The sequence below is a fragment of the Pelodiscus sinensis genome, chromosome 17 (assembly GCF_049634645.1).
Source record: "Pelodiscus sinensis isolate JC-2024 chromosome 17, ASM4963464v1, whole genome shotgun sequence".
In the NCBI taxonomy this organism is placed as follows: domain Eukaryota; kingdom Metazoa; phylum Chordata; order Testudines; family Trionychidae; genus Pelodiscus; species Pelodiscus sinensis.
In genome coordinates this window covers 16,736,315-16,762,145 of record NC_134727.1, presented here as the reverse complement: position 1 = coordinate 16,762,145, position 25,831 = coordinate 16,736,315, and the positions used below count along the sequence as shown (strand labels likewise).

General features: G+C 51.5%; 1 protein-coding gene across 13 annotated transcripts in view; it reads left to right on the top strand.

Moving 5' to 3' along the window:
* The window catches only part of ABLIM3 (actin binding LIM protein family member 3), a 120,590-nt gene that overhangs the window by 43,878 nt on the left and 50,881 nt on the right, over positions 1-25,831 (top strand). For 11 of the 13 annotated variants that reach the window (XM_075900228.1, XM_075900231.1, XM_075900226.1 and 8 more), the window contains one exon: positions 20,343-20,483. In XM_075900228.1, coding sequence (XP_075756343.1) covers positions 20,343-20,483 — 141 coding nt within the window. The remainder of the gene's footprint in view (positions 1-20,342; positions 20,484-25,831) is intronic. The other 2 variants (XM_075900230.1, XM_075900229.1) reach the window with 1 other exon arrangement.

Sequence of the window (25,831 nt, the reverse complement as noted above, 5' to 3'; positions counted from 1 at the left end):
CAAGAGTTATCCCCTGCCCACACTGTTCCTAGGCAGTCTTGACCGTAGCTGAGGCCTGACTCTTACATGTACAGCAGTCACCCTGTGGAAGCCCATCAGACTGTGCCAGCTACCTCTGATTCAGAGCTAAGATCACCTGCACACAAGCAGAGACATGGAGCAAAATCCCACTTCCCATTCCTACACAGCAGGGCCAATCCACCACCCATTATCCAGTGTTCCTGCCATGACCACTCTCACCCAACATGTTCCTGCCATGCCCTGCATTGGGTTCTGTGAGGAGCGCAGAGCAGAGCAATTACAGAAGCTCTCTACCACCTGGCCAACTCCTTTATGGGTCCCCTACCTCTGCAGGATTCTGGCCCCGTGGGGGCAGTATGAAGGGGCCTGATAACAGCACGGAATGATTCCGGCCCATTATCAAATGTACTTCACTGGTTTCTCCAGGAATTTCACCCACGCATTTCCCCAGCAGGATCCAGGCGCTGGAGTGGCAGCATGCTCAGCCGGTGATACACAAAGAGGAGCATTATTGCATCTGAGTACACGTTCATTGGCTGATCAGTGTTCTCGAGGGCCAGACAGGGTTACTTGGCAACTACTGTGGAGCATATTAACCTTCTGATGGATGGTTGTGTTGCTCCACAGCATACATTTTGCAAGGGGGCCATAACTGGGAAAGTCAGTCCTTGTTCTGCCAGCTCCATATGTTAAAAAATCAAGCTATTTTCAAAGCAGTAAATATTGGGCGGTTTTCATTTGCCTTTGGCTTTCAGAGCATTTAGAGGTTAGATTTTCAAGATTATCTCCACAGCCCTCAGAGCTAGAAAAATCATTTTTTTTAAATGAAGGCCTATAGTCTCAGGTAATAGCATGACTCCAGCAGCCAGAGGCGTGTCAAGAGAAAACCACCAAATGTCTCGAGAGTTGATTACGTTGCACCTCATGTCCTGTAAAACAATTTCAAAGGGGGATAAGAAAAATCCAAACTATGTGGTAGGATGGACTAAGGCTATAGCCGTGTGGTATGACATGAAACCCTTCCAACAGGATGGGCTGCTTGTAGCTGGAAGATGGCAGGCTTAGCTGCATGGTGTGACAGTGAGGGATCAAGAGGTTTCCAGTCCAGGCAGAAAGGCTCATGCTAGTAGGGAGTGAGCTTGTGTGTTTACCATAGCTCTGTGGGTGTTGAGGCTCAGGCGCTCAGGTTCTGCCGACCTCCTGGGTTTCAGAGTCTGAGCTACAGCCTCGCTCTGCTGCAGTGTAGACCTACCCTGCGGATCTTCAGTTTTCCGCCTGTAGATGATGGTTCTACACAGCCTGCCAGATCCTCAGGAAGTAAACATCCTGCAAGCAACAAACATGCTATTAAAGCCGCTGGCTGCACTGCAAGGTAGCTGGGTTACTCAGCACACAGAGACAATCACCAGTTTCCTGCAACTCTTAAATGTATCTTTTCCAGAAACCCAGTCAGAAACTAACCATGCGATCAGAGAATGTCTTTACTCCCTACATCCTATTTTCCTCTCTCTCTCTCTCTCTCCCTCCCCTTAGCCGTTGCCAATCAAGAGAGAGCCAGGCCTGGAAGAGCAGCGGGTGCTGGTGATCAAGGCTGTGGCATGTAACAGAGCTTTGGGAGGGACCTCGGGCCTGGAGAGCAGGGGGTGCTATGAGGTAGGAGTGTTCTAGCAGAGCAGTGTGAGGTGCTAGAACTGGGACTGTGGGCAGTTACTAGTCAGGACTGCAGCTCGCTGACAGAGCTATGCAAGGAAGGATTGCACAGCTGGTCTGGCTAGCATTATCCTGTATATTCAGCAACATTAAATTACATGAAATTCCTCCCTGTAAACCCCCAAACAAACACACCCCTCTGTGAATGCCAGTCCCAGCAGAGTCTCATGTGTCTGGCTGCCTTTAACAGTCCTATCCTGCAGCCAGCAGAAATGCGAGGCGGTCAGAGTCGGCATCTGCCACTTCAATTTTGCTCATTGCTCTCCTCTGGAGCACTCCCATCTTGTTTATTTCCCTTGTCACACTGCAGGAGGTGACACAGCTTGCTGGTGATGGCTACGGAGGGTGACAGCGCAAGGCAGGTGGAAGCAATAATTGGTTGTGATCTAATTAGGGGAGCCTGCGGCCAGATTAGGAGCAGTAGCACAGTTTAGCTGTAAACTGCAGATGGCTCTAATGGAAGAGGTGAGAGAAGGAGCCAGCATGGTTTGCAATCCTGCCTGAATGACACTCAGCCCTTTCTGAGAGGGTGAAAATATTTCAGTCCTGATCTGTTGTTCAAGGGCTGGACCCCTAACCCGTCCTGCTCTATATCTGGAACTCCCAACCCACAGCCCAGCCCTGACCACTGTTGGTGCACCTCACTCCTAGCCTGCGGCCCTTCTGCTGTTTGCATCCTTAATAAAGTGATTTAATAAAGTTAGATGCTCATATCCCTGACTGGACACAATGACAATAATTTTAAAACATGCAACTGTTGGAATAAAATGAAAACTGCAAATCAGCATCCTAGCCAGGCTCCTCTGGACTAGAAAGTTTCAAATGGAAGAGTAAAATACTAGGGCCTGCACACTCTCTCAAATTTTTGGCTTCGCCCTTTCCCTTGTGTAACTGAAGCCTCTCGGTAGGCAGGTCCCAAACCATTCAGGAATTTGTATTGGAGCTGATCAGAAACTCCACCATCTTTCATACGAAGTCAAACAAATCCAACCCTTCCAGTGCCACCTCGAAAGAAATGGTCCAGTTTTTAAAAAGCCTCTTTTGTAAAAAGAAATGGTTTTGGGTAAAATGTTTGGGTTTTCAAAAAAACAAAATCTGAATCTTTTTACCAAAATCTGAACACATTAACTGAAAAAACTCTAGGGTTTCATTGAGGAAAATGTGTCCCAAATGAACATTATCTGTGAAAATTTTCTCCTCAGTCCCAATGTTGTCTTTTCCCAAAGAATGTTTTGATGGAAAAATAGGTTTTCCCATAGTCAGTAGAGCTGGCCAGCAACTGAACCTGCTGGAGCCAAATGGTGTCCAGTCAGCATACTAGATTTCCACCAAGGGTCAGAGACCCAGCCTCAATCCCCAAACCAAGTAGCCCTCTGGGCATCTTCTCTCCCTACAGAGCATTAGTAAGTTGCCCTGGCCCTCAACCTAGTTATGTTGGTACATTTTAATGACCAATATCAGCATTTGCCCCTTTGTGGTTGTATGTCGCCACTGGCTGTGTCTAGACCAGTGGTCCCCAACGCGGTGCCTGCGGGCGCCATGGCGCCCGCCGGGGCATTTGTGCGCACCTGCCGACAACCTGGGCGGGCCCCGGCGCACGGGAGGCACCGGCCCCAGGCGCGCGACACGCACCTGCACCGGGTGTGCGGTGCTCGGGCGGCCCCAGCCCCGGGGCACATGCGGGCACTCGGGCGCACGGCGCTCAAGCGGCGCCGGTGCCGGCCCCAGGCCCACGGCACAAGGCGCTCGGGCGACCCCACCCCCGGCCATGGGGCACATGCCGGCGCCGGGTGCAAGGGCATCCCCATCCCCTGGCATGCCCCCGGACGTGCGGCCCCGCCCCCGGGCGCCCGGCGTGTGAGTGGCCCCACCCCCCGGGTGCCCGGGAGCCTCTAAAGGTTGGGGACCACTGGTCTAGACTATACCTCTCTGTTGACAGAGAGATGTAGATTAGGCACGTCGAAATTGCTAATGAAGCAGGGATTTAAATATCCGTGCTTCATTAGCATAAACATGGCCACCACTTTTTTTCGAAATGGAGCTTTTTCAAAAAAATGGCAGTCTAGATGTGGCTCTGTCGAAAATAAACCCTTTTTCGACAGATCCCATATTTCTCAAAAATGAGGTTTACAGGATCTGTTGAAAAAGGATTTATTTTTGACAGATAGTATCTAGACTGCTGGGTTTTTTGTGGGGGGAGTTGAAAAAACTGTGTTTAGAAAAAAGCAGCGGCCATGATTATGCTAATGAAGCGCAGGATATTTAAATCACTGCTTCATTAGCAATTTCAACGTGCCTAATTACACCTTTCTGTTGACAGAGAGGTGTAGTCTAGACATCCCCACTCTGCTGCCAGGGACAATAAGGGTAGGGGATGCATGTGTGTGCGGAAGGGAGCGAGAGCTCAGATGAGGGTGGGGCAAAGCAGGGGATCAGGGCGGCACCTTTTCCAAGCCTGATGGGCTTCCTAGTAAGGAAACAGTCCCTGCCTTTTGTAGTTGGGAGCCTGGAGTGATTCCTGTGCAGCTGAGAGCTGGGGACTAACCCACAGTCCTGAGCTCCCACCAGGAACTCCTGTTGTTTGTGCACTGCTAGAGGCTGCCAGTACTAGAGGTCGGGCTGTTGTGGGTTGCAGTCAGAGTGCCTCAGCTTGCCACCATGGCTCTCAGTTAGTCCTTTCCCGTGAGCTAGTGCTCAGGCCAGGCGCTCAGCTGGCCAACGACCTTGTGCTCTTCCCCACCTTCGTCTGCGCAGCAGCAGGGAGTAGTGAGAGTAAAACGTTCTGCTTTGGCTGGTGCATGCTCATTCCCACACCGCTGCGCAGGCTCGTGGACTGGCGGTCTCCTCCAACCCCCAGGGAGCACACTCTCCTGTTTTCACTGAGGTTGGCAAATGGGAGTCTGGTACCAGCAGAACAGGCAAACTTATGAAACCATGCACCTGGTCAAAGGGATTAGGATTCCCGTTCAGTGTTCCTGTTGCATGGTAGGTGCATGCAGGCTAATAGGTCTACCCTGCAAGCCCCTGTGTGTGGGACTTGAACTGAAGTCAAGGCTCATTACTTCTCGTAATACGTTTTTCTTTGTATCTGCATCTCCAGCAGGATGTTACACCATGTATCACATTTGGCTCCCGGTGCAAATTGCAGGGACAGTTGTACCTGTGTGTCTGTGGACAGAGTGGATCTATGGGGCAAGTTTTAGCAAGGCTGAGGCTGGCCTCGTTGTTTGCAGGTACAAATTTGCAGGTGTTGTCAGGAATGATCAGTGCTGCTAAAAATCTGGTTTAAGGCCCATGAAGTGGAATGTACAAAATGGCTGAAAACATTGACTGTAAAGCCATATGCTGCATTCGGTGGCAGCAGGATTCTCTCGCCCACTGTTTATCTACTCGTGCCTTCTTTGGTGGGACACACTTACTGATGTGTGAGCTTTGTCTCTATCAGACAGTGGGCAGAGATCTCTTCATCCTCCCCACCCCCATCTGCCAGGCAAAAAGTCAGTGTTCTTTAGAATAGCCCTACCGACGGTCTCCCAATCCGCGCTTTTTGAATGTGCCAATCAACAGGGTGTCAAGATGACAGAAATGGTCAAGATTCTACATGCCCCACCCCAGACCAGGATCCAAAGTCTAATCTCTACACACACTGCATGGCTGCTGGTTGCAAAAGTGGGTCTTCTGTGTAAAGGGATGGTCAGTATTCTGAGATGAGACACAAGCAAAGGGAGGCCAGAAAGAACCATGAGAAGAGCAGTGACAGCCTAGGGCTGCAATCCGTGATCTGCACAGAGCTGGCCATACGGTTAACAAGATCATTCACTTTTTGGTCAATATGGAAATGATGGGTTTGTTGGAGCTGAGAAGAAGGTGCTTGTATTACTGGGAACTGGCAAGACTTGGTCAGATGGAGGGAGAGGCCACCAGGAGATCATGCTAAGAGAGTCCCCTTTGGGACTAATCTCAGTGGAAGAATGGATTTGATGTGAAGTTCCTCACAGAAGGTGCATCTCTGTCTTGCGGTAAAACTGCTCTGATTTTCTTTTACCTCTCTCTTGAGAGATTTCCATGTCTCCTCCATAATATGGCTCTGACCACACAGTGCCACAATGTGAAGTAGGGAGGAGTCATCCCCATTTTATAGATGGGAAAAGCATGGCACAGAATGAGTTAGGTGGCTCACAAGAAACCTGTGGCTGAGCTGGAACAGCATCTCAGGAGTCCTGAGCCACAGTCTGCTTCTTTAACCACTTGTCTCCACACCCCTACTCGCTGCTTCTATTTATTGGGTGATAAAAGGCTCTGGGGTAGGGTTAATTAAATCTCCATATTCTGGAGTATTTCCCTTTCTCTGACGCTGCTGGTTTGTCTCCTGGATGAGAAACAGGCCTCAGTTCATCCTGACTGATGGTCGTCTGAGACAGGGGATTAGCACTGGCCAGGACCAGCCTAGAATGGTTTTATTTTCTTTGCTAGATTACATTTATGCCAGGTTCAGCAAATAGCCCTGGGATATTAGAGCCACAGAGCCAGACAGATATTTAGGAGTTCCCTGCCCTTGGGTTCCTTGTTTTGATGGATTTAGTGTTAGCTGTGTCAAAATCTCCCAGAAGTAACTGCATTTTTGCAGTCACCTCAGAGTATGTCTACCTACAAGGGTATTTCAAAATAAGTTATTTCAGAATAGTAACTCCTGAAGTAGCTATTTTGAAATACAGCATCCACACTACAGGGAATCCTTGAAATTAGTCTGAGGGAGGCTCCCCTAATGTGGATGTGGCTACCTTGATTTGGCACCCCAAAAAGCACTGGGGAGTAATTACTTTGAATGGCCTTGGGGAAGAGCTATTTTAAAATAGCAATTTTGTAATAAGCATTATTCCTCCTGAAATGAGGGTTTATTATTTCGAAATAAGAAGCCCTTTATTTCAAATTAATTTCAAATAACAGGTTTGCTGTGTGGATGCCTGTTTTGAAATAACGCGCTAGTGTAGATGTGCCCTCACTAGGAAGTGGCTGTTTGTACACAGACTCTCTGGTGCAACATCAAAACTTGCTCCAAGCAGAATTTGGCTCAGGACTTTAGCAGCTGTTTATATCTGAGTTTGAGAGAGGGGTTATAGCCAACCCAGCTCTTCACTGGGGGTGCATCTACACAGCAGCATTATTCCGAAATAACAGTCTGAGCGTCTCCACAGCAATTCCGTTATTTTGAAATAAATTTGAGATAATGGATGGCTTATTACGACTTCTGTAAACCTCATTCCACGAGGAATAATGCCTATTCTGAAAAAAACTATTTTGGAATAGTAGTAATATGGACGCTCCAGTGCTGCTATTTTGAAATATCTCCTCCCCAGGACTGTTCAAAGTAATTTCTCCCCAGTGCCTCCTAGGGCTCTAAATCAAGGTAGCACATCCACATTAGGGAAGCCTACCTTCTACTATTTCTTAGGCTTCCCTGTAGTGTAGACATGCTATTTCGAAATAAACTATTTCAGACTATTTCTTCCAGAATAGCTTATTTCAAAATAAGCGTGCAGCGTAGACGTACCCTGAGTGTTCAGCGTAGTGTTTCCCAATTTTATTTGACCATGGAACCCTTTTAAACTTGAAAGAATTTTGCAGAACCCCTAATAAGTCTCATATATGGAGCTGAAAAAGTAGACCACAAATAAGTAAGGATATTAATAAACAAATGCTACACAAGGTCATGATATGTGATTAATCTATCATAGTCAATTTATATTTGTCACGGTTAAATTTTTAAATACAAGAAATCACGGGACTATACTGAAGTAAAGTATTCGCAAGAGCACTGCCTGCTCACTCCCATACAAGCAACTGTTTGACAGCTGAAGCTTGGACTTTGTCCGACGTGGCGCTAATATATTTGTGTTCAGTCACCCACGTGATCCACGCTCCCTGAGAGTGAGTACGGGGATTTACGGTGGTATATAACAGGCAATTGCACTACTGATTGCGCACGCAGTGCTGAGTAGTGACATCATCATCCCCACTCTCTGGCTAAGCTGGCATTACACAGGAACACGTATCATGGCAAACACAAATAAAAATTGTTTTCATAAATGCTTAAATATTTTTTTTTTAAATGTTAAGAAAATGTTGTTGTTGTAATGGAATTTTCTCGCAGAACCCTTATTTTCACTCCGCGGAATCCCAGAGTTCCATGGAACACCATTTGGGAAACACTAGTCCAGAGTGATGAAGGGGCGGGGCAGGAGGGTGCTTCCCTGGCTGGATAACAGAGCCCTGCCTCCCCGCTCAACTAGCTCAGGGCCCACTCTGCCCACACCGTCAGTTGGGGACAGTTTCCCTTATCACCATTTCATTTCCACAGATTTCTCAGTGGATTTTCTCCTTTTTGGGACACCAAGACATGGGTTTCCTCTCCAGGTATCAGGGCAGGGGTTTCCCTCTGGCACCAACATCGACCTTCCATGGCTGACAATCTGTCATTTTGCCCCAGTCTCCTTCCATAAAAGAACTTCAAGCAAAAAATTTTTCCTGGCCGCTCACTAGTCTGTTGAGCCCCGGTCTTGGAGTAAGGCAGGCAGATACCAACTTTCTCGGGGAAGCAGTGATGTCTGGTCTTCCCTGTGCAAGCTGGGTTATTCTCCCTTCCTCTTGGTAAGCCAGTCAGTACAGGCCAAGGCTTATGGCTAATCCTTCCACTCAGAAGCCCATCAGCTGCCGTCAGCAGCTTGTTTTCCCTATGTGCCTATGGCTGGCAGCTCCTTTTGGTCCAGACCCCTGGCACCAGGACACCCAAGATTGCGGCATCCTGGGTAACTGAGCAGTGAATTGCAGCAGCCACAGAAGATGTTCTTAAATTCAGGGGACCTTCCTGGGTACCATACTTACCTGGGTTACTTGCTGCCCAATTGTCTTCCTCCTTATGGAAAAGAAGGGCAAATTGTGGTTCCTTTTTGTTTGGTTTGTCTGCATGTCTGGTTAACCCCTTGCCTGCCACCAGGAGGGCTGCAGCTAATTACTGCTAACAAATATAGCAGCTGCGCCATGTGAGACAGCCATGGATGGAGTCCCCCGTGCATACCCACTCTGAGATTCATTGGCTAATCCAGTTCCTGCATGACAGCAGCATCTCCAGCAAAGCCTGGCAGGACACATAGGCACTACCCTATGCAGGGTACTTCTGCGGGGTGGCTGGTAAGCAGGTGTAACTCCGAGGCACCAGTAAGAAAGGGAGACTGAAGTCTGCTCTAGAGCCTTAGCCAAAGGCTTTTAGCTCATGTAGCAGAGGCTCCTGGTTTTAGCCCCTAAAGTCACAGTGCAATCCATCTGCTGACCACCTGGGTCCATTGGCTTTACCCAGGGAAAGGCAGGGTAGCCCGCTGAAGGGATTCAGAACAGCACTCAGCTATTTACCTTCCCATGCCATATCCCAGGATTCCAAGGCCCAGCTGCTAATGACACTAGCCCATGACTTAGACACTTTTCTTTGGTAGGCCCTGATCCAGCAAAGCTCTTAAGCAGGTGCTTTACTCCAAGATGTTCTTAAGGGACAGATCACCAGCCTAATGCCGAGAATGTGTCTAGGCACTTGCTTGGATTGGGCCCATAGTGCATTTGATTTTCATTTCACTGGGCAGGTTTCCCCTTTGCATCTCTATAGGGGTCATGTGCTCCCTGCCCTTCCCGTGCTGCTGCCCCTCAATCCTTCCCCATGCCACACCTGGGAGCAATGTGAACAGCCTTTAGGAGCTACTTTCCTTCCAGGCTACCACTACGGTGTGGGTTTCTCTGGGAGGATGATTTACAGGCCAGTTGCTGCAGGAAATGGGCAGCACATGAACAAAATGAATCATTCCCTTACCCCTGCCCATGCAGGAAGAGAGCAGCACAAGTGTCTATGGGCCGCTGGTCTGCATGGGGATGGTTGAGCCAAGAAACCATCCTGTAGAAGAGTTTAGAGACTTCACATGACTCCTTCATAATAGTATGTGTTCCTGGACCCACTCCCTTCCATGCCTGGCACCTCACACATCAACACAGCCATTGCACAGCCACACAGAAACACTCACATCACACATCACCGTATATCCCCCTGCACACTCAGGCATACCAGCACACCCACATCATGCACATGCAGGCACATCTGTACACCCCCATCACGCTCAGCTCCTCAACACCAGCACATCTTGGCCACCAGAATTCACTTTGCATACCAACAGCGGTACTGGTTAATAATGAATACCTTACATCTCTGCAGTACCCTTCACCTGTGGCTTTCCAAGCATTGTGCAAACATTAATGAACAATAGTTAATTATATCAGGCCTCATGCTACTGTGAGGGAAGTATCTCTCCAATGCAGCCATATCCAATATCACACCAAGACAGGATCTCCAAGCAAGATGTGATAGTTGTATTGCACACTCCTGCCTATGAAAATGGGACCCAGGGCATGCCTGGGATCACTAACCGCATACAAGAGAGGACGTGTATATCAGGTGAGCAAGGGTAGAACAATAGGAATAGGGGCAGGGTGCCGATAGGGAATGATGGAAAGGAGATCTTAGAAATACCTGGGTTTTTTCCTGTTCCCCATAGCTTGTATTCCCACTGCTGTAAAATATCTGCTGCAGCTCCTGCCCCCTTTTCAGCCACATGGCTCAGCTGTGTCCAGTCTGTGCATGAGGATAGTTTCCTCCTGTTGAGTACGTGGATTCAATCCAGCTTGTACCAAAACTCCCGGCCAGTCCATTGAGTGCACACAGGGTTTATTGGCTCTCAGACACAGGGATTCTGGCTAGCTGAGCCAGTCTGCTTTCTATACTTCACTGATTAGGTCTCCTAGCTGAGGCAGCTTATGCTCTGTTTATATCACACCCTTGAACCATCCTATGCTCTGTTTTTGTCACACCTTTGAACCATCCTATGCTCTGTTTATGTGTCAACTTTCAACCAGGTGATTTGCTGATCCCATCTCCTTAAGGCAGTCCTGGGCTGCTTCCATCACACCACAAGCCAGCTGATTCAGTGTTTATATTGCCCTGGGCTGCTTCCATCACACACTTTATACACTGTACATGGTTTGTATCATGCTCCCTGGGACAGCTGCCATCTGCATTTCTTAAGCAGCTAGTATGTAGGCACCAGTCTCTCTCACTGCGGCACCTGGTGCTACCACTAGCCCTGGCCGATTAATGCAGTGTCTGCAGGGGACGTACTGGTGACAGCAGGTTATTTGCCATCTGGCAGATGCCTTCTGCCATGTTAGCTGAGAAGGCTTCACTCCCCTATATTTTTGATTAAGATAATTTCTTTCATCCCAAAGAACCCCAGACTATCCAGGGTTGCTGTCCCTGCCAGTCCTCTGAGGGAGAATGCACTGGCTGTTTGCCCAGACACAACAATGCCACACAGCGGTGTAGGACACGGCCAGCGTGTGGACAGGACAGGAAGGAAAGAAAAGCATTTACCTAAACTAGACTGCAAGGGGCCTTAGAGGAAGTGACTGCTGATGAATACTGGAGCTAACGTCTTTACTTAACAGCAGAAGTGCCCCTGGTGTATGGGGAATCTCTGCTGGTCCCTCTTACCCCGCCCCGCCCCCACACAGCACTTCAGTGTTTTGCAAGGATTCTGCCTCAAGACTGGCTCTGAGGAACAAGCACCATCTGCCAGGGCTGACAATTGCCCCAATGGCATTTCCTGTAATGGTCTCCTATCCCAGGGCTGACCAGGCCCAGTGCCGCTCAGCTTGTAAGATCTGACAAGATCACAGCCCTGGGTGATGCATCCACCAGTCCCAGGCTTCTGAAAGTGTCTAGCACAGAGGGGCCCTGATCACTGACTGAAGATGGCAAATGCAGCAGCAAAGACACTGAAAAGAGATACAGCCCAACCCTGGGATGCTCTGAGTTCTGGATGGCTTCCCTTCCTCACCCCAACCAATGCACAGCTCAGTAAACAGTGGCCAGCGGCCACATTGGGCTTTCCTGCAGGGAGGAATCTAGCCCTACCTAGCCTTTAGCACTGCAGTTAGAAGTTAGTGCAACATTAACAGTTAGTGAACTTGGCTTCCTTTTCTTGCTAAGCAAGCATGTCCATCTCGGGCAGGAGGGAACCAGTGTGAGTTTAAGGCATTCCTGGAACAGCGCAGCTCAGATCTGCCCCTTCTATCCCAGCCTGCGAGTCTCCTAATGCTACTTACATTATTACTGGATTATTTTGGCATAATGCGCTTTGCCCTGATCGGCTGTCCCTCTGCTAGGGGTGTAGTGATGTGTAATACTTCCTGTGCAGGGCCAAGAAGGAATGCACAGCTTCTTGGAAACAAACAGAGGCAAAGCAAAACAAAGGACTAATGTTTAAGGAAGAAATTCCAGAGCCAAGCCTGAGGATAATCTCAGTTTGGGGGAGCTTTCCACTTAATGCTAAAGGAAGCGAACTTGCCAGTAGGTGCTGATCCTGATTCCACATATGCTGGCGTAAGCCTGGAGTGACTCCTCTGATTTCAGGATTTATGCTGGTGTAATTGAGTTCAAAAGCTGAACCTCTGGCTTCCATAATCATTATAGCCTCCTGCATCCCTCTCCTACTCTTTCCTGTCTGTCTTGCTGCCCGCCTTTCTCATGTCAGATTGTCAGCTCAGGGGCCTGGTGACAGGTTGCTATGGTCACCGGGAAGTTACCCTGGAGGCAAGAAGCCCATAATTGATGGATGAATTTTCTGGCACAGATTTTTATTAATGTTTATTCAAATGTTGATTAATTCCTTGACACTCATCCCCAGCTTTTCTGGCTCAGGCTTCCCAAGTGGTGTAGCTCTATCTTATGTGCTGACCAAGAAGGCTTGCGCTGCTATAACCCTGTGTCTGCCAGCATCCCCTACCGACGATATTGGGATTCACAAGCTATTGCAGTATACCACCTCAGTATTGTATTTATCCCTGGAGGCTGGTACCAGTGTTCCCTATAAGCTGAGTGCTTGGGCGGCCACCCGGGAGAAATTCAAAAGCCACCCAGCTGATTAGCGGAGCGCCCGCATCCACACGTGCCTCAGTGCACATAATGAAACTTATCCTGCTCCCAGATGGGAAAAGGTTAGGGGGAACACTGGTCATGGCCACTTTCTCTAGAGATCCTCTGAGACTAGGTCACATGAACGGTTGTGTCCCAGGTTTCCAGAACAGTCTTGCATCTCATTGACTCTCAGAAATGAGAGCTAGAAAGGGACTACTAGGCCTCATCCAGTCCATCCTCCTCTGTAGAGGCCAGTGTTTGCATCTTCCCAGGCCGGATTTGAGCATACTAAGCAAGAGAGCCAAGTCAGGGCAGCATTTAGGCTTTTTTCCCTTCCTCCACACATAGAATCATAGAACCATAGAGCTGGAAGAGATCTCAGGAGGTCATCAAGTCCAGCCCCCTGCCCTAGGCAGGACCAATCCCAACTAAATCAACCCAGCCAGGGCTTTATCAAGCCGAGACTTAAAAATCTCTAGGGATGAAGACTCCACCACCTCCCTAGGTAACTCATTCCAGTGCTTCACCACTCTTCTAGTGAAATAGTTTTTCCTAATATCCAACCTGGACCTCTCCCACCGCAACTTGAGACTATTTTTCCTTGTTCTGCCATCCGTCACTACTGAGAACAGCCTTTCTCCAGCCTCTTTGGAACCTCCCTTCAGGAAGATGAGGCTATCAATTCCCCCCTCACTCTTTGTTTCTGCAGACTAAACTGACCCAACTCCCTCAGCCTCTCCTCGTAGGTCATATGCTCCAGCCCCCTAATCATTTTGGTTGCCCTCCGCTGGACCCTCTCCAATGCGTCCACATCCTTTTTGTAGTGAAGGGCCCAGAACTGGACACAATACTCCAAATGTGGCCTCACAAGAGCCAAATAAAGGGGAATAATCACATACCTAGATCTGCTGGCAATTCTCCTCCTAATGCAATCTAATATGCCATTAGCCTTCTTGGCTCCAAGGGCACACTGTTGACTCATATCCAGCTTCTCATCCACTGTAATCCACAGGTCCTTTTCTGCAGAACTACTACTTCCTGTTACAATGCTTGGGATTCTTCTGTCCCAAGTGCAGGACTCTGCACTTGTCCTTGTTGAACCTCATCAGATTTCTTCTGGCCCAATCCTCCAATTTGTCTAAGTCACTCTGGACCCTATCTCTGCCTTCAGGTGTATCTACCTCTCCCCCTAGCTTAGTGTCATCCGCAAACTTGCTGAGGGTGCAATCTATCCCCTCATCCAGGTCATTAATAAAGATATTGAACAAAACCGGTTCTAGAACCGAACCTTGGAGCACTCCGCTAGAAACCGACCACCATCCTGACATCGAGCCGTTGATCACTACATAGTCCTCTCTCATCAAGCACTTCCTGGGAGCAGAGTGCTCTAACTCGTAGACAGCACCTGGCACATAGGCAAGCAATTGAGCTATAAATTAGGGATGTAAAATCCTATTTAAACAGTTAACTAGTGAAATGTTTGGTTTAAAGAGTTAACCAATTAAATGGATCCCAGGTGGGGAACTGCTCTAACTCGGTGGCGCAGCACCCAGCCCATGGGGTTGCCAGCTCCTGGCTCCACATGGGTATGGAGCAGCCCTCCACTTCTCCCAGCTGCTGATTAACTGGTTACTCAGTAATCACCACCCAGTAAAGGTAATTCTTACCAGATAACCAGTTACCCATTCACATCCCTACTACAAATGCTCATGGGTCAGAAGCTGTATATTGGAATTGTTTGTGCCAGTCTCTCTTTTAGTTCCTTGTTCTGTGGTTTGATCTAGGGCCTCAGAATCATGCCTTGTGATTTATTTCCATATGGGCGCTGTCTGAGCAAACACACAGATTTGTTGTTGGGTTTGATTAGTTTGCAGTGATGAGCTCTATTGGCAGTACTGGATGATTCCGATGTTGTCTCTTCTGGATCCTCCAATTGGGTGGCCCTGCTCATTTTAAATGTCATGCAGATCAGCCCATTTTGGAATAATTTCATCCGGGGAGCTAAAAGTGAGTCAGAACCAACATTTGGGAACTTGGAGAAGCTCAGGATGAGAGTCAAACCTTGGAGCTAGTTGCTGTCTCTATGATTGACCAAATTACAGCTTCAGGTTTCAATTCTGCAACCCTCCACCTGCATGATCCGTGCTGGCATTTCTGGGAGTTCTGTATATGCAGAACATGTGCAGGATGAAAAAACAGCAAATCTTGGAAGTTCAGCTCCAGTTGTGGGCCTGAGCTTGGTCTGTCTCTAGTCTCTGGATGTGACATGCATCGCGGCCCTTTTCCCATCCAGTTCTTCATCCTGAGCTTGCGTTTTACAGGGTAACTCATGGGGCAGCAACCTTCCACACTGAGGGGGAAAATGGATTACAGCAGGCTCAAAAATAGTGTGAGATGGATTGCCTGTCTAGGCAGGACTAGGGGCTACCCCTTGGCAGTCACGAAGGGTGTGTCTACATGGCAAAGTTATTTTGGAATAATGGCTCTTAGTCTGAAATAACTATGCGAGCATCTACACAGCAATTCTGTTATTTTGAAATAATTTCAAAATAATGGATGGCTTATTCCAACTTCTGTAAACCTCATTCTACAAAGAATAACGCTTATTCCATAATAGTTATTTCAAAATAAGACGTGTGTAGACACTCCACTTCTGCTATTTCGAAATAACCCCTCATCAGGGCCATTCTAAATTATTCCTCTGGGTCCTCTAAATTGAGATAGCACGTCTACATTAGGGAAGCCTGCCTCGGACTCATTTTGAGGCTTCCCTGCAGTGTAGACGTGCTATTTCAAAATACAGGCAGTCCCCGAGTTACGCAGATCCGACTTATGTTGGATCCGCAGTTACGAACGGGGTTTTTCTCGCCCCAGAGGATGGGAGCGGCGGGACGCCCAGATGCGCCGCGGTCCCGTCGCCCGCGTCCTCCGGGGCGAGAAAAGCTGCTCCGCGTCTCCCTGGTCTGCTGGGGGGAGAGCCCCCCCCCCCAGCAGACCAGGAAGACGCGGAGCAAAGCCGCGGAGCACGCGGGCAGCGGGACAGCCCAGACGCGCCGCGGCTGTTCCGCGGCTGGCGTCCTCCGAGGCTTTGCTCCCCGTCTCCCTGGTCTGCTGAGGGGTGGGGGGGGCGCAGCTAGTGCGACCCTCTCCCCCCCCCCAACAGACCAGGCTTTTCTCCGGACGCCTGTGGTAGAGCAACTGGGGCGCTGCCGGTTGGTCCCGCAGCGCCGCTCTGGGCGCTACTGGACCAACCCGGCAGCACCCCAGCTGCTCTGCCCCAGCTGACTACAGGAAGCCCGAGGCAGAGTTGCTCTGCCCCTGGCTTCCTGGAATCAGCCGTTGATCAGTTTCAGCAGCAGCTGACTTGGGGACGCCTGGGGTTCTTAAGTTGAATCTGTATGTAAATCGGAACTGGCGTCCAGATTCAGCCTGTTGAAACTGATCAGCGGCTGATTCAGGAAGCCCCGGGGCAGAGCAACTCTGCCTCGGGCTTCCTGTAGTCAGCCGCTGGTCAGTTTCAGCAGCGGCTGAATCCGGACGCCAATTCCGACTTACATACAGATTCAACTTAAGAACAAACCTACAGTCCCTATCTCGTACGTAACCCGGGGACTGCCTGTAAGCTATTTTGGAAGAGCTATTCCAGAATAGCTTATTCCGAAATAACTGTGCAGTGTAGACGTACCCTTAATTGTGGGCACCATTCTGTACCCAAAGGGCCTGCTTCAGTGACTGGTAGAAAAGCTCAGATGATGACTGGCGGGGGGAAGGGCGGGGGTTGGCATGTCAGATGGGATTTGGGGATAAGAAACTCTTTATTTTAGGTTTTTAGCATAAAAACCCTCAGTGGGCTGATTCTTCCTCTTTGTCGCAGGATCTGCTGAATAGAGCCTCGTAACTACAGCTAATGATGTATCTTTCTGCGGCGAGATCTCTGTTGTTTGAAGTCCCTTCACTAGAGCTCTGGGCTTTTGTTCCTGTACCAGGCTTTCAGTGACCTTGGTTTCGTTTTTCCCCAGATAAGTAGTTCATTCTGGGGTTAGCAACCCTCCAGCCCATTGGCTCAGGTCTGCCAACCACTTAAATTCCTGCTCAGGGGCTCCTCAGCCTACTGCCCTTTTTCCACTCGTCTCCTCCAAGCCTCGCACACTCTTTGCATTCTTGCAGGAGTGGCAGCAGGAAAATACTTCTCTGCGCAGGCCTAAAAACCCAGTACTAGGGCCAAAAGCAGCTACACGCTGTTTGGTGCAGGCATGCCTAGAACAAAGGACTATGGAATTATAATGGACCGGAGGTACTCTTTATCCATTCCTTTGGAGAGATGTGTGTTCTGAGGGAGAGTTTGCTTATAGAAATCCAAGGGAGGAGGACCCCTTTGGTTGTATAGTTCCTCCTCCTTCCCCCAGAGCCAAGAGCAGTGTTCTGTGCCCCTCGGCAGCCCGTCTCATGCTGCAGGGTGCAGAACCCTCCCCAGTGGTCTGTGTGGAGTGAAGTGTTCTGCTGAGCAAGCCAGGAGAGAGGCAAGTTTGGGGAGGGGAGCTGGAGAAGAATCTCCCACAGAACCTTTTCCATGTTCGTCACACCGCAGAACATAGGGGTGGGAACTAGGGGTATGGAGGGTGCTGGAGCATCCCCGGGCGACTGGTCGCTGTCATACTCTGCTGCCATCCCCACACATCGGGGGCTCTACTGCCATCCCCACGTGCCGGGGGGCTCTGCTGCCGTCCCCACGTGCCGGGGGGCTCTGCTGCCATCCCCACGTGCCGGGGGGCTCTGCTGCCGTCCCCACGTGCCGGACGCTCTGCTGCCGTCCCCACGTGCCGGACGCTCTGCTGCCATCCCCATGCACCAGGCATTCTGCTGCCGTCCCCATGTACTATGGCCTAGGCTACCGTCCCAGCGTCTGGGTTCCCGTCTGCTCCCCCACATGCCAGCAGCTTTGCTGCCAGCTCTGTGCACTGGGGCTTTGCTCCTGGCTTCAGCTGGGGCAAGGAGGTTGGACAGGCATATGGGGACTGATTTTTCAGCACCCCGACTCCTAAAAATGTTCCTGCACCACTGCTGCAGAAGCTGGTGCACCCCTGCCCCACAGTCTATTCTCTGGGGCTTTCTCCAGTTTAATGATTCAAGCAGTGGAGCTGCCACCATTTCCCTGGACAGGCCACTCCACAGTCTAACCACCCCTCAAGAGTCTGCCCTCCATGCCACTAGGGGATCTCCCTGGGGCCTTCCGAGGAGATTTCTGGGGAGGCTGCTCCATCCAGTGTTTCTCTAGCTCCCAGTGGACTGCGTCTATGAATGGGGCTGGGGACCAGTTCCGGGGGTCGATGATAAGTAGAGCCTTTCCCCTCTGGGCGGCGGGTTTGATCTCAGCTTAGGTCGCTATCTCCTAACAGCTGTTGGGTGGCCGGGGTGAAATAAATGAGTGGGTGTCACTCCAGTTCCCAATGAAATAGGTGTGGGTCTCAGCAGAGCCACCCAGGACTGAATGGACTACAGAACATGACTAACACTCTCCCTCCAGGACTGTGGTGATGCACAGGCATGCCAGAGGGTAGGACACTTAGTCCAAGAAGCTCTGGGAGACAGACCCATAGTCTCCTATAGACAACCACCTAACCTCAAGATGATTCTTACCAACAACCACAGGACATACCACACTAATACCAACCCTGGTACTTTCCCTTGCAACAAACCCCGTTGCCAGCTTTGTCCACATATTCATTCTGCTGATACCATTATTGGACCTAACCAAGTGAGTTATAAGATCAAGAATACATATTCCTGCGCATCCAGAAATATAATCTATGCTGAATCAATGCCCACAAAACAGACATTAGACAGGATCACAAAGAAAAAACAGTTTCTTGCCATTTCAACCAGAAAGGACACTGTCTCAATGACCTAATCACATGCATCCTACTTCAGAAGACTTTCAAATCTGCACTTGAAAGGGAATCCTCTGAACAGGCATTCATGCTAAAATTCGACACTCTCCGCGGGGGGCTGAACAAAGACCCCAGCTACCTTACCCATTACAAAGATAGCTTCCCCAATTATCACCTCTAATACCATTAACTCACAGACATCTACCCTTCCCCACCTCTAATATCATCAACTCACAGGCATTTACCTTCCTTCCTCCCCTCCCCCCCGCATCCCTCTTCTGTTCTGAAATGTGATTTGTCCTTTTCATATGTGTTCATTTTTTTTATTGTATCCTTTGGTATATATGGTTGTGACTATTTTCTTCCACTATTTGATCTGAGGAAGTGGGTCTGGCCCACGAAAGCTCATCATCTTATAAACCATCTTGTTAGTCTTTAAAGTGCTACATAGTCCTGTATTTTGTTTCAGCTACACCAGACTAACACGGCTACATTTCTATCACTATGCTACTGACTGTGTGGAGAAAGAAGATGCGTCTCTCCCTAGGGATGCCTAGCAGGGACTTTCTCCAGCCCCAGCCTTGCCTTCGAGAAGGGAAGCAAGATGGCCTCATGCTGGTCATGCAAAAGGGGCAAGAAGCAGCTGCCCTGGTAGTGGGGAAGGAACTGTGCTGGCCTTGGTAGAGGGGAGAGGCGGTTCCTGAGAGGGCTTGGTGTTCTGCAGACTCAGTGCTGACTCTGCGGCTGGGAAGCAGCAGCTGAACAGTGGGGTTAGTATTTGGACTAGGCTGTGTTTACTCAGGCAACAATTCTTATTCTGAGGGCTGGGGAGCAGAGGTTTGTGAAGTGCAGAAACAGCGCCTGGCAGTAAATATACACAGGAGGCGGGGGGTGGGGCGGGTGAGGAGGCTGGCTCCCTTGCAGCTGTACTCCTTGGCACAGCTGCAGGATGCATGTGCTTTCACTTCTCGCCCAGCTATGGCTTTTTAACATGATTGCACTTGTCCAGAAAGGAACCTTGGAAAACCAGTCCCCCCACCCCTGGGGTGGCAGGGAGCTCCACCTGCCAATGCAAGACCTGGGGCTCTTTGAGCCTACAACAGTACGTGTCCCCATGCATCCAGCTGCTCCTGGGGTCTTGCATTTCCAGCTGGAAGCTTCTTGTCCTCATTTGGTTGGTTAAATCCAGTTAGAATCTAGGGCCAGGTGAGTCCGGGGCACCTAGAGATACCGAGCCCAGTGGTCAAGCCCAGTCTCCACTTTTGGCCTCTGTTTCTATACGCCCAACCAGTGAGCCTCGAGAAGTGGGTACCTGGCTTACATGTGGCAGGAGTGCAGGGGGCAGTTGTGGTTTATGCCAACCTGCTCACTTGGAATGGGGAGAAGAGGTGATGTTTTGCCCTTTTTAGAGTCTGTTATCCTGAGACTGGTAGAGCTTTTGAAGCTGGGTCAGTCTCATTATCATCAGCGTGCAGCTGTTGGGTGGCTGGGGAAAAATAAATGAGTGATGATGACGAGTGTTTATTATTTGTATTGCAGTAGCACCTAGGAGCCCCAGTGACAGAGCAGGGCCCCGTTGTTCTAGGTGCTGTACAAACACACAACGAAAAGACAGAGCTTACAGTCTGAGTAGCCAGCGTGTGTTGGAATCTTGACTAGCATCCGCTTCCCTCATGCTAATACACTTGTCTCTCGCTCTCTCTCCTTTTCACCAGCAGTTCCCTATCAACAAAACCCGTACAGCTCCGGGGGCAGCTCCACCCTCATCCGGTGCTACCGCTGCGGAGACGCATGTAAGGGAGAGGTGGTGCGTGTCCAGAGCAATCACTTCCACATCAGGTGCTTCACCTGCCAAGGTAGGAAGCTCTGCTGTAAGGGTTTTGCTTGTGCTGGAAGCTGAAAGGCCTTTGTGTGACAGCCCCACTTAGTGGCGGTGAAACCTACCCGGTTCTGATTCCATGGGTGGGGTGGGGTCTAGGGCTTGTGCAAAGAAAGCAGAGCTGGCTAGAGCCAGGAGGGGGGAGTGTGGTGCAAAGTTCTCTCCCACCCCAGTAACTTTGTGTGTGCACATCAGTTCCATGTCTGCAAACCCCCTGCTAGTCTTCTCCTGGCATCCCACATGGCACCTTAATCCTCCTGCCCTCCGCCCCCCCTTTCTTTTGTAGTCCTGGACCTGTGCATAGCTCTTCTAGCGCCCTATGATCCATATCTGCATGCATGGCCTTGCAGTCTACCTCAGTCTGCATCCTAATGGTCCTCCTGCCCTAGGCAGATGGAGAAGCTGTACTGAGTTGTGCTGCTGCCCCCAAACTTGCTTGCCAGCGAGCTGGCCCCAGCTGATCTAAAACCTGGCAGAGCCAGTGACCAGTAGCTGATTAATTCCACACTAATGAAGTTGACAGATCATCCCAGCCACCCCACTGGCCATGTGGTGCTGCAGGGCTTCAAAGATACTCTCGCGCTTATTTAATAAGGCAGATGGGTGAAATAGGGATGCTAAGCCTGGCTCCGGTGCATCTCCTGGAGGAGCTGGGATGGGAAATGCACCTTACCCATCTGTGTCTGCAAAGTTCCAGGTACGTTTACCACCCTGGATAAACGGATGGTTAGTAGAAGCTGGTTAATTGGACAAGGCCCATTGACCTGTGCAGAAGACATTTGGGCTTCTTACTTTCAAAGGGACTTGAATCATTCTGGGAACAAGCTGACTGGAGGTGGATGGTGGGGTGCACAGTTGTGCTGGTGCTTTATGTGTCATGGGCTCCTGTCCACTACGAGCTGCACTGAGAGCCCCCAACTCCCTTCATGCAGGGCCCATCGTATTCTCATTCCTTGGCAAGGCCTTCCTGGCACAGTGCCCTGAGCTTGCCTTGCAGCCTCCTGGGGCATGGTGCTCTCTCTTCCCACCCTTGCATATTGCCCAAGCACAGCTCCTCCCTGTGCACCTTCTGGGCCTAAGCAGATGTGAAGGGATCCTTAGTCCATTTATTACAAGAAACGCTCTAACGAGGGCCAATAACAGGATCTCTACATTGTAATGTACAGAATTGCCAGGGCTTAGTAAAGACCTCTGCTCTTCCCAGTTCTTATCGGCTCACGCTAACCTGGAGCTAAGTCGCCTGCACAACTCCATCCTGCACGGGCGGGGAGAGGGGGCTCTCTCTCCAGGGTTCAGTCCCTCCCACAGACAGCCCTGTGTACCCTCCCTTTGCAGAGATCTACGTCTGCCTTGCATGCACACACAGCCCTGCCTGACCTCCCCACGATACAGCCAGTCTCCCGTTCCCCAGTGCATACCAACCTGCCAGGCCCAGGCCACCCTGGCTGCTGGCCTGCAGGTGCACAGAGCTCTGCGTCAGAACCCCCTGCCCCCGCATTATCTGTGCGAAACAGCAAACTCTTCAGCCAGACAAAGAGCTCAGACTGGCTCCAGCTTCAAAGGGGACATGGAGCCACTGGGGAGAGCTTGGCAGTGGCTGCCGTCTGATTTCACAGTGAAAGGGAATAAATAATGAGAGGAAACCCTCCTCCCACACCTGCCCCTCCCAGCTTCCTCCCTATCCTGCCTCACCTTCCCCCAGCCCCAGGGCTGGCCTCCTCACTTTCAGCTCTGCTCACCTGCCAGGAGGCTTCCCACAGCCTCCCTGCCTCCCCTGGGCCCAGAGCACCCAACATCCATTGCCCAGTGGCTAATGTCAACAGGCTTCATGCCTAGGGCAGACGGGGCCAAAACCCGCCTCTGCCTCTCTGGTCTCTGTGTCTGCGTGGAGTGTGACAGGACTGTCCATCCATCCTCATCACTGCGGAGGAATGAGAGGGCCCCTGCTTTTCTTGTGCCCAATGGCTGCTTGCCAGGGAGCTGAGCGTTCCCTCGCATGTGGCAGGGTCCCCAGCTGGGAGGTGGGTAATGGAAGCACATCCGTGCGAAGGTGGGAGAAGCACAGCACTGAAAACAGCTGGCTGCAGGCGTGGGGGGAGGTGGGAGGGGCGTGTGCTGCTTCTGCAGCCCTGGGAACTCCAGCTGCTGTCTGAACTCGTGGACTGGGTGGGAGGAGGCGGCTGGAGGCAGTGAGAAGAAGAGACTGGGGTGGGGCTGGAGGCAGTGAGAAGAAGAAACGGGGGGGCTGGAGGCAGTGAAAAGGAGGGTTAGCGTGAGAAGCTCCCCTTGAAGACTGACTAGAGTCCCCATGGTAAGTGTTCCTGGCAGAGCATAAAGCTCAGGGAGCAGGCACGTCTGCTCCCAGTCCTTTGGGAGCTCCCCAGAGTGTGGCTGGCAGGAGACTTAGCTCCTCAGCTTAGCACGCCCCTGAGGGGCACTTTGCTTCTGTTGAATGGTCAAGTCCCTTCAAGCGCTGTGCAAGTCCAGTCCCCCGTCCACATGAAGACCAGCCTCCCCGACTGTAAGCTGGACGCCTCACACAAGGTAGCAGTGCTAGGGGGAGGGGTTAGAGCAGTGGTCCCCAACGCGGTGCCCACAGGCACCATGGCACCCATGGGCGCCATGGTGCCCGCCGGGCCATTTCTGTGTGCCTGCTGAGTGATCGGGGCCGTCCCCTTCCCTGCCCCCGGGCGCGTGGCGCATGGGCGGTGCCAGCCCCTTGCTGCGCAGTGTATGGGTGGCCCCGCCCCCAGGTGCACGGCACAAGGGCTGTGCCGGCCCAGGCACGCGGCACAGGAGCGGCGCCGGCCCCGGGCGCTTGGCGTATGGGCAGCCCCACCCCTGGGCGTGCGGCACAGGAGCTGCGCTGGCCCCGGCAGTGCGGCGCATGGGTGGTGCCAGCACCAGGCACGCAGCGTATGGGTTGCCCCGCCCCCATGCGCTGCCCCGCCCCCAGGCACCGGCATCCCCAAAAGGTTGGGGACCACTGGGTTAGAACATTGAACTAAGGGCCAGATTCATCCCGGTGTTGTGGCAGGTGCCATAGACTTCCTGTGTGACCTTGGAGCATCTAGTCACTACCCTTCCCTGTGAGTTAGTTTCCCCACTTGTAAAATAGAGGTGATGATCCTGCCCTATGGCACAGAGAGACTGTGGGGGGATCAGTGCCAACAAATCACCCACCCTGGGTGTGTCTAGACTCTGTCTTTGTCGACAGAGCCATGTAGATGAGTTTACTCGGCAAAGGGAAATGAAGCGTCGATTTAAATAATTGCCACTTCATTTACATCAAAATGGTCACCACACTGTGTCGATCAGCTGTTTGTCGGCACAGTGCGGCAGTCTAGACGGGGATCTGCCGACTCCAGAATCCTTACAGGATCTGCCAACGAAGGGTTCTGGAGTCGGCAGATCCCCATCTAGACTGCCAGGATGTGCCGACACACAGCTGATCGGCACAGCGCCGTGGCCATTTTGATGTAAATGAAGCGGCGATTATTTAAATCGACGCTTCATTTCCCTTTGCCTAGTAAACTCATCTACATGGCTCCGTCAACGGAGACATGTAGTCTAGAAACACCACCTGAGACAACCTTGACGCTTTCTGCTGCCTCGTTTCTGGGTGCCCAAATCCCTCTGCTGAGCTTTGGCAATGGAAGGGCCTACAGGAGAACCTGAAGCAGGAGTTTGTGCTCCCCAGCTGACTCAGTGATGTTAAATCTCTCACACCCTGTGAAGGCTTTGGGGCCCATCCATTTGCAGAGCAGAATTAGCCCTTTGACCACCCCCTCCGAGCAAGCAGCACCCCTCGGTCAGCCCCTGACAGGCGTGTTCATGCATCCTTTAGCCATGCCCCCCGCAGCCTCTTTCTCCTGGAGAAGTCAGTGGGCTGAGATCAGTCCTGTCTCCCACATCCGCAGCCCTATGCGCCCTCTCCCATTGCTACTTCCCCGGTCAGGGGATGCCTTAGCCATGAACAAGCCACAGAAACAGCTGCTGAATCCTCGTGAATCTTGACTTCTTTTAAATGAACCAAGCTGAGGAGACACCAGTCACTGGTGGGAGCTTTCTGAGGTGGTTTGAAAGTGCCTGGTTACATCAAGTCCCAAGTCACAGGCAAATCTGAGAAAGCAGAAGATCCCCTGTCCACAGTGGCTGGATTGTGCCACTGAATGCTCAGTTGCCTGCTCCGCTACTCTCTGCAGCTGCATCACCCAGCTGAAGAGCTACCTGGCTGAAGGGGGAGTTTCACTGGAAGGCCCTCAGCACTTTACCCCTGCTCAAAGGGCAGTTCCTGGAGCTGGGGTTGCTTTCTGGGTACTGAAAGAGATGCAGGGTCTCCCAGGGGATTAGCCTAACCCCCTCTGTGATCTGGCCCTGGGGCACCACCTGCCATGAGATGGGAAACAAGTTGTGTGGGTCCCTGCTGGGGACCCTGCCTCGCAAACCAGCGCTGCAGTTGCCTTGTCATTCCTGGCAGAGAGGCCAGGAGCTGGATGAACTTCCCTGCATCCTACACAGGACCCCCCGGTCAGGGTGGAGGCGCAGGGTCAGGTCAGTGGGGAGCAAGTTGCTTCTGGCTGTTAGCTCGGCACTGCTGCCGCCATATCCCTGTGGCCCAGGGGAGGTGTGTGCAGAGCAATCGCGTACACAGGATGGTTCAGTGCAGCCACCCTGGGCCCTGCGCTTTTGGGGGGGGCCTGTAGCAGCTGCCTCAACCATCCTATGGATGGGATGGGGCTGGCAGCAGGGGTTGGGCCGCTCTGCAGTCAGTGCGGTGGCGGGAGCCATGGGGAAGTGGAGCTACATAGCAGCTTTCTCCACTCCACCACCAGCTCCCAAGCCAGCCCACACTGGAGCTGGGGTGCTCTGCTGCCTGCCGCCACAGGGAAGCGGAGCAACTGGGCTGGCCTGGGAGATGGCAGCAGAGCGGAGCAGGCTGCTGCATCGCTCCACTACCCTGCAGCTCCTGCCACTGAGTGAGTGTGGGGAGACCTGACCCCTACAGCCACCCCACACAAGGCCCTGCCAGTAATTCCCGAAGCCATCTGCCTTGAGGGAGGGGGCTTGAGAGAAGGGGAGTGATGTGGGGGAGAGAGTGGAGCGGGGCAAGAAGAGGCAGAGCGGGGTGGCCTGGACTTGGGGGAAGGGTATGGACACCCATCCCCAGGGCCGCAGGGACTCCCGTGCCAGCAGCCGAGTGTGAGCCAGATCGTGGAGCTGCTTGGGCTGCGGATGGCCCACGGGCTGTGTTAGCAGGTACCAACTAATGCTACTTGGCTGGCAACCACTTTTGCAAGCACTGAAGCAATTACCGGTACATTT